This window comes from Herpailurus yagouaroundi, unplaced genomic scaffold (assembly GCF_014898765.1).
Source record: "Herpailurus yagouaroundi ecotype Mexico unplaced genomic scaffold, PumYag 250, whole genome shotgun sequence".
In the NCBI taxonomy this organism is placed as follows: domain Eukaryota; kingdom Metazoa; phylum Chordata; class Mammalia; order Carnivora; family Felidae; genus Herpailurus; species Herpailurus yagouaroundi.
In genome coordinates this window covers 12,843,562-12,852,575 of record NW_024412467.1, presented here as the reverse complement: position 1 = coordinate 12,852,575, position 9,014 = coordinate 12,843,562, and the positions used below count along the sequence as shown (strand labels likewise).

The following is a 9,014-nucleotide window of genomic DNA, read 5'->3' as shown; positions in this document are numbered from 1 at the left end:
CTTGTTGGAGTCTAAACCAAAAAGATCTTTTGCCTTCAAAGTCTTCCCGTTCTAGAGGACAAAGCTCAGACAGTGCTCTCCTCGGGGGCCCGCACTCACCAGCTGAACTCAATGGAACAGCTTCAGCACCAAGGAGTCTTGCCAGACCCACACTTGGGTGCCATCGCCCAGCTCACCTGGCCAGGTGGGCTGGATCCAGGCAAAATGTGTGTTCATCAGAGGGCTCCAGAGAAACAGAACCAATACAGGGTGGGCGGATAGATGGGGGGGGGGAGGGAGAAGGGAAGGGGGGAAGGATGTGGGGAAAGTGAGGGGGAAGAGTAGGAGAGAGGGGGAGGGAATGGAAGAGGAGGGAGGGACTACGGGTCGGGGAGTGAGGGCAAGGCAGGTTTATTTTTAAGGAACTGGTTCATGCAATTATGGGGACTGGCAGGTCCCCAATTTGCAAGGCAGACTAGCAGGCTGGAGGCCTAAGGAAGAGTTTTGCAGCGTGAAGGCAGTCCGAAGGTAGAAATTCCTCTTCCCAGGAAGCTCTATCCTTTTCCTGACTCCTTGGAGGCCCTACACTCACCACAGTCCGCCTCTGGCACGTGCCAAGCAGAAGGTGCTCGGCCGTCAAACCCCATGGAGCCGGTCAAGTTTATCCATTCTCCCATCACATATTTTACAAACACACACTCCCTGAACTTAATACTAATGACGACAAGGTTGGCATTGGGTGGCCACACACGTGTTTCTTCTGTCCGCTGTTTTACTGCGGTTATTATAAAAGCGGCAAAGTGCTGAGCGTATGTTTCAGCAACATGGCTAAAGAACCCACAGTATCCAGAAACGTCTACGTTTGTAAAACCTTCACCCAAGCGTGCGTTCTTAGAATGAGCACCTTGAGGGAGTGGGGCCCAGCTCGGGACGCCCGTTTGTCGTCCCTCCACCCCCACTTCCCTGCAGTAGAGGGTCCCCCACGGCATTTCGTGATGGGTCCCCCATGTTACAAGATAACCTCCAAAAAGAACGGGCCAGGGGAAAGCATTAGACACAAGCGGGGACAAGGGGAAGTGGGGACTGGTGATAACTGCATTTGGGAGTCCTGGCCACCATATTTGGTGTTCTGTCCACCACATGGATGCAGGAAGCAGAGAAAGGTGCTTTAAAGCAGGACAGGTGATGAGGCCAACACATGGAGAGAAGCAGAGCACAAAAACGATAAAATTCCAGGAGTTCATAGTTTCCAGGCACTTCCTGAGACCTGAGCTATGCCCCTGCCCCTGAGTTCCATGGAGGATCCGGCATCCTTCTCACAGGGGATGATGAATCTCCACAGGTGTGGTGAGTTCCTGGGAACACCATCAGCACCTTCTAGATCATGCATCTGCGAAGCAAGTACTGTATTCTCAGCAAATCCCACATGTGAAGCTTGGCTTATGCCCATTTCCTCTAAAAGAGGATAATAATAACTTTCAACTGTACTTTCCAAATCTAGCAGGAGGGAATCACCTCTTTTAAAAATATGATAAGCAAATCGTCAAAAGTACCACTGGTCGGGGGCGCCTGGGTGGCTCAGTTGAGCGTCCGACTCCTGCTTTCAGCTCAGGTCGTGATCCCAGGGTCGTGGGCTCAAGCTCCGCGTCGGGCTCTGTACTGAGCGTGAAGCCTGCCTGGGATTCTCTCTCGCTTTCCCTCTACCCCTCTCCCCTGTTTGTGCTCCTGCTCTCTCATATTAAAAACAAACAAACAAACAAATTAAGTACCATTTGGAGTAGGTTGAAGAATTGATCACATCAAGAAGAAATAGACTAATATTTATTGAGTTTAGGCAGATAGAGGGTGGTGGGCGTAGGCTCTTTACACACCCCCCCTCATTTTAATTGTCACACCAACCTTGTATGATTTTTTTTTAATTTATTTTAGAGAGAGAGAGAGAGCAAGCTAGGTAGGGGCAGAGGGAGAAGGAGACAGAGAATCTTAAGCAGGCTCCACACCCGACGTGGGGATCGATCTCATGACCATGAGATCATGACCTGAGCTGAAATCAAGGGTTGGACGCTTATCCCACGGGGCCACTCAGGCTCCTATGATAATACCTTTAAATCCATATTGTTGGCCAGAAACCTGAGGTTCGACAAGGATGTCACACACACAGTTGTGACCTGCCAACCTACTCTATCACCAGCAGTTCTGCGAATCACAATGTCGTCTGCAATGAGAGGCCACGACGGCCCTCAATCAAAATATGTAACTAATTGCCTGTGTATTTCCTTCTTGGTGAAACCTTTAAAACCAGCTATTTACTTCCACCATTTTTTTTTTTTAATTCCTCCCTAGTTTCAGCATCAAAATATCCAGTTTCTTCCTCTGGCTTTTTCTCATTTCCGTTTAATCTTCTGCAGAATCGTACATTTTCAAAGCCAGATATCATCAGCAAAATAATCACTCAACTGCACCTAATTTCAGTCAGATGGATTGGGATTGGTGAACCTTGACTTTTCCTAACAGTACAGAGTCATTTCTGCCATGGACATAACGCCCCAGGGCGTCCTCGACCCTACAACAAACCCATAGACCCAAACCACGGCACTCAGTGCTGAGCGGGCAGAAACTCAAGAGAGAAGAGCACGTTGCCTTTTCCACCCTGTGTCCGGAGAGGAAAACATCCCGAAGCAACTTCGAGGGGGGAGCTAGAAACGCGGGGTTTGCTGGGATTTCAGAATGGTGACCGCCAAGTGCAAAAATGACGTCTGATTATCTACAGCCGTAGCTCCGCGCGTGGGGCCATGACGACCATCCCCGTTTTCTGTCCCGGCAGCCCTTGTCCGCCTTGAGCAACTGCAGACACTATGACGCAGGGGTGGCAAAGGGCACGGAGCTGAGGACGACAAACAAGTCCGGGCAAGATCCACGTGCAGCACCATCAAAGCTCAGAGAACCTCCGCAGCCTTCGTCACCATCCCAAAGGAGCCTCCCATCCCGCAGAGAGGCTTCCCCCAGCTCCAGAAACTGGGGCAGGGACCAGGAAAACAGAGATCGTTGTGTTACACACAAAGGCACCAGATACTTTAACACCGTTCCCCCCCCCCAACCCCCTCGCCAGTTTAATTATTCACGGCGAGGTTGGTCTTGTTTTCCCAGAGGCACAGAGCCATCACATCTCTGTGTCCGGCTGTCCCAGCATCCACACCACCCAGCGGAGGAAGGTGGGGCTGGACAGAAACTCTGAATCTTGGGTCCCACCCTGGAATCTGCCTTTTGACAAGGGCTCCAGGTGGTGAGACCGCGTGTGAGTGTCTGAGAGACACTGGGCTACTGCGTGCAGGGCAAAGTGTGGTTTACTGATGGACCCATGCTCTTTGTAACCTTTTGCCTTCCCCAAGCATCCATTCATTCATTAAAAAGGCATTCATTTGTCATTTAGCAAATATTTACAGGGTGCCTAGTAGGTGACTCAGCACCTGGCACTGTCTAGGGGAGATAAGGCCACCCCGGAGAGTAAAGCAGTCGCAGGCTCTACCTCAAAGAACTTTCTTTCCACATGGGGAGATACATACCAAATAAGAGAACTAGCAAGGGAAAGAGGTTATACAAACAGCAACAGCGCTACAAAGAACATAAAGAGGGTGCAGAGGGAGAACTGAGAAGTGGGGGAAAGGACTTTTGGTTGGAAGAGGAGGATCAGAAAGGCCTCTCTCTTGACATAACATCAGAGCTGAAACGTGAAGTCAGAACGAGCTAGCCATTCAGAGGAGTGAGGGAGAACCTTCCAGGCAGAGGGAAAAGCCAGTTTCCAAAGGCCCAGAGTCAGGAAAGAGGCTGGTGTGTTTGAGCAAAAAGGCCCAAGGTGCTGGAGGGTAGTGAGCCGGGGAGAGTGGACAGTCACCAAGGAGGTGACAGGGATTACTAGGCAGGGCCACTCAGGCCAAGAAAGCTGAATGATACCCCAAGTGCCATAGGAGATAGCACTGAGAGATTCTGAGCAGGGAATGACACAGTGCCATCTATATATATAGACAGATAGAGACCTATCGTATAGAGACTAGACTGGATAAGGAACAAGAGTGGACCTAGGGAGGCAGCGTGTGGCCCAGTGCATACTCTAGGTGCAGCAGGGCAAGTTGGAGACAGGTTTTGACTGACCCCAAAGGCTGGCTGGGAGCTTGTGCTGATCTGGATACAAAAGGTGAGTGAGACCATCCCAGCGAGGAGGGGCAGGCTGGAACCTAGTTCAGAAGCCTTCAGGCACCTGTCAGGCAAGGAGCTTGCAGAGAGAGAGGCACACGAGGAAATTGACAAACAGCAGTGTCATTTTGGGCGCCGGTTAATTTGGTAACATCTTTGTTAAAGGAAATGAGCACATACTTTTTGACCAGCCGCTGGCATATTTGTCCTACAAGCACGTTCGCGGATGCACAAAATGACACAGGTTCTAGGTTGTTCACTACGTGTTTGTATAAGCAAAAGATTGGGAATAACCCGAATGCTCAGTAATAGGGAACTGGTTAAATAAATGTTGATTTATCCATATGATGAAATACTATGCAGCCAAAAATAGGAAAAAGGATACTTTCAGATGCTGGTTTTTATGTACGTATATATGAATATGTGTGTGTGTGTGTGTGTGTGTGTATCTTTTCAAGATTAACATTGTTGCATGACAAAAGTATATTAACAGTACGTATGGTATGGAATGTTACCAGCTACGTAAAAAAGGTTTTAGAATTTTTCACCCACGTGTTTGCCACTACATACCCAGCCAGATCTTCAAAACTGGTAAGAGTGATTGCCTCCAGTTTGCTGCGATGCACTACGATCAGTTTGGGGAAAGATGGGGGGCATGTGGTGCTGAGACCACCGCAGGGTACATGAGGGGTGAGAGGGAGAAAGGGGGAGGCTTCGGGGAGGAGGTAACACGAGGGCAGACTCTTCCAGGATGAACAGGCAACCCTCACAAGGCCGGTGTTCCCGACAGAGGCACGGACATATAATCAAACAGGGGTCCATTCAAGGGCACACTAGTAGTGTGGGGTTCAGCTAAAGCTCATGGGGTTCCAGAATAGCCAGCAGGATATGAGCCCGGGCAGGCTCACCCGAGGCCAGCTCTTGCCCGACATGCCAAGCACTTGGGACTCTTCCTAGAAGTGACGCAAGGGGGGGCACAGTGACATGACCGAGTGTACAGTTCTTCAAGGAAATGCTGGCAGCAGCATGGCCAATGGAGGCAGTGGCGAGGAGGGGCAGGCTGGAACCTAGTTCAGAAGCCCAGGTATGGACCCAGTTCCTTCTCTGGAGGAAGCAATGATAGCGAAAAAGGAACAGATAGAAGAGGGAACTAATTCCACGGGTGGGGTAAACAGGAATAAAGGATAATGCTACAGTCTCACCCGAGCTACTACGATCTGAGAAAAGGAACTGAGGCAAAGAAGCAAGGTTAGGGGATGGAAGGGGGAGAAAAGCACTCCAGGGAGGCAGAATGGGGGTGTTCAAATCCCCAGCAGTATTCCCTTGAGCAATTCCACTCGGGTCCCTGGATTTTAGTTGCCTCACTTGTAAAAGGGGCATCACATCTATCTCAGAGGACCATTCTCATCATGAAATGAAACGTTCTCCATACTGCACCTACCATATTGCCCGGCACAGGGTAGGTATTCAATAAGGGGCAGCCCTGGGCGCTGGAGAAACTGTACAAAAGAATGGCAGGAAAGTCTCTACAACAGAGAAATGCCTAGTTCACCCAAGTGGGGATTTCAAGGGAATTTTTAGAAATTAAAGGAGGATGTATGTGATTCTATTTTTTTAAGGTTATTTATTTTGAGAGGGAGAGGGAGAGAGGGAGAGAGAGAGAGAGAATCCCAAGCAGGCTCACACTGTCAGTGCAGAGCCCGATGCAGAACTCAAACTCACAAACCCTGAGATCACGACCTGAGCCAAAACCAAGAGTCAGATACTTAACTGACTGAGCCACCCAAGTGCCCCTATGATTCTATTGATTCCAAGTGTCATTCCTCGATGGTCCCCAGACCAACCCCTTACCTTGACAGGCCTGAGACCAGTTATGAGTATGGACAGACGGCCACAGACCACTGGCCACTGCTGGGCCAGCAACTCAAAGCCCTAGCCTTTGTCAAAAGAAGGCCAATTCACTAGGACCCGTCAAAACCAGCTTGTTTCAATTCCGGGCAAACTCTAGCATCTATAAACCCCAACGGCCAAACCAGGCCTGTAACTGTCTGGGGTGTTTCACTTCCTGTGTTGTATGTGCTGAACCTCTAACCATGACAGCAAAGCATACCAAGATGACCACCGGGCTGCATATTTGCAGGTACATCGTCAACGGGAGTGGCCTGGGGATTTTCCAGGAGAGATGATGTGGGGAATGAGACCAACATCCGGCCACATCTAAAGTCGATGTCCCCCTTCATTTTCGATAATCACAACCTATCTCAAGTTACCTGCAAAATCAGGAGTTAAAAAAAGAAAATAAAGCTCAACACTTCCTACAAAACATATACACAAAACCCTATTCCTTAGTCATGCTTATTAAACTAAGTCTGTTTCTGAAGCCTCTTGGCTTGGCTTTGAAGAGGTAACTCATGTTAGTCTTGTCAAGGGAAAAAAAGAAGTCACGGGGATTACTGCAAATAAGAACAGAAGTATCCAGAAATGTATAATGTGCGCCCCTCCTCTCCAACCAAATGCTCTTTGGGCTGAAGTACAAGAGTTGGTCAGGAAACAGGGACATCCTTGTCCCCCAAATTGCCACTCTCCTGGTGATACGCCTTAGGGGTGCTGACCGACAGGGCTGCGTTGCTATAGTGGGGAGAAGCGATGTTACAAGGTCTGTCTGATATGACCAGGCATAAGCTCTTCAGGAGAAACCTGGTGGATACCAACTGTCCTAATAGATTCAGGCCACAGGAGGGTTATGACCTATTTGATGACGCACAGACCCACTGTAAGCACAGAGGTCAGCTATCCAACATATATGACACCAAACAGAAAAGAGAGCCCAGAACCCAAGGACATTCAATTCAAGGCCAAAGAAAAATAAACAAAGGTCAGAAACTTAATCAAATTGACAGGAAAACTGACAGGCTTGGGCAGCCTCCTTAGGAATTGGATCAGATGTCCCGTCTGAGTCCAGAGCAGAATGGCCTAATTTAAAAAAAAAAAAAAATGGTTTTCTAGGAAGAAAGAGTTCTACCTTCCGGTCATAGGTCTCTGCAGTTAATTAAAATATACGTACATTTCATCTACCCTTAATCCGCGCCCATTAAAACATAAAAATAAAACACGCCTTCCCAGATTACATAAATTACCATGGACTTCTGGGTACTGTCCCTGCCCTTCCCTTGAAACACTTCTTTAATGTCGCGTCCTGGGCCATAAGCTTGGTCTCTTTCCTCATCAATAAAAATTCCAACTTTCAAGGGCGGCGGGCGGTACACTTTCTGGGCGGGTTCGGAGGCAGGGATACTGCTGGGATCGTCTTAGGTATGTGTGAGGACTGCCAAGGGACAAAATTACGCTTCTTTTTCCCCTGGGCACGGCAAAGCCGCGGTTGCTCTGTGCTGGGAGACTGTTCAGACTGCCTGGGTTATATAGGTGGGGGGACCGGATGGCCAGGGGCGGTGAGCCCGTTCCCAGCCTCTCTGCCCAGTCAGACCTGGGAACTTTCCCCACGGTTATTAAGGAGGGACTAGTACATGCTCCCACATGAAAGGGGCTGCGTGGGGCCTTTTCCCACACAAAGCACCCATGCCTCTGGAACGGCTGCGTTCGTCCCCTAAAAATTCAAGACCTATCATTCCAAGCCCACGCAGAAGGCAGCTCCTGAGCTGCCACGCTCGACAGTTAAATCCCCCTGGTTTTATCAAACCGGGCGTCACTAACCCACGACCTCCTGGAAGACGTCCCCATAAATCCCTCTCCCCCCGCCCCATCTAACCACTCCCGCCGTCCTCGCTTACAGCCAAGACTTAGTAATTCCAGCTGATCGTCAAATTCTAACCTCACACCAAACTAACAGCAGAAAGAAGCAGACTGGCCGGGCAGGACGTCACAGCTGCTCCGGATCAGGTAGTCTCCCGCCCTCAGGAAAACCAGACACACGTGTGGGGCCCTTGTTTCGGGTGCTCCCGGGCGCGCACTCGCCTCTCCCAGGCGCGCACCCACGCACACACTCGGGGCACTACAGGCGCAGCTGGGGACTGAGTTTCCTCTCCCTCCGAGCAGCCCATGCCCAGTCCTCGGCATCCGATCCGCCTGGTCGACGTCCCGGGAACACACGCCTCCTCCAGCCTCCGCGCCACGCACGTGGGAAGGCGCGTCCAGGTGGTGCCAGAGGGGAGGAGAGAAGCGCAGAGGCTGGGAAGGCCGGGGATAAGGAAGGAGGGAGCTCCGAGTGGCCTGTGGCATCTCAGGTCCCCGGGCCGGCGTAGATGCCTCGTAAGCCTCGGGGATGAAGAGGGGGCGAGCGCAGAAGAGCAGCAGGGAAGGAAGGAAGGCTGCAGGGGAGGGGGGAGGGGGTCGCTCACCCAGGGTTTTGACAGCGATCTGCCTGGTGAGGGGCGGCGGCAGGTTGATGCACACCAAGTCCACGTCCTGATGCAGCAGCACCTCGTCAATGCGGCTGGTGTAGAAGGGGACGCTCATCTCCTTGGCCAGCTCCTCCGCTTCCTCCTGCGTGCGGCCCCACAGCGCCTTCACCGCGAAGCCCTCGTCTTTCAGCAGCGGGATGATGACACGGGCCGTGAGGCTGGTGCCGAACACGCCCACCCCGGGAAGCATGGCTGCTCCGGTCCGCCGGGTTCTGCCTCAGCTCAGATCTCCAGTCCCCCAGGCTCACACACCCCCGTGTAGCCAGTCCTGCGCCCGGCTTGCCGCGGTGCGCCAGCAGCCCGTGCACCGGGCAAGGCGCCCGGGTGCCGAGAGCGCACCGAGCTGCAGGCGGAGCAGGCTCGGGGCGCCTCAGTGCGGCGTCTGCTGCAGTGTCCGCCACGCGGGGCTCTCGTCCCTCCCGGGGG

The 9,014-nt window shown here is 51.6% G+C and overlaps 1 protein-coding gene across 4 annotated transcripts in view; it reads right to left on the bottom strand.

Moving 5' to 3' along the window:
* The window catches only part of GFOD1 (Gfo/Idh/MocA-like oxidoreductase domain containing 1), a 119,145-nt gene extending 110,137 nt beyond the window's left edge, over nucleotides 1-9,008 (bottom strand). For 2 of the 4 annotated variants that reach the window (XM_040460461.1, XM_040460464.1), the window contains exon 1: nucleotides 8,526-9,008. In XM_040460461.1, the coding sequence (XP_040316395.1) occupies nucleotides 8,526-8,778 (253 nt within the window). In that variant the 5' untranslated portion in view covers nucleotides 8,779-9,008. The other 2 variants (XM_040460468.1, XM_040460467.1) reach the window with 2 other exon arrangements.
* Nucleotides 9,009-9,014: the final 6 nt, after the last annotated feature.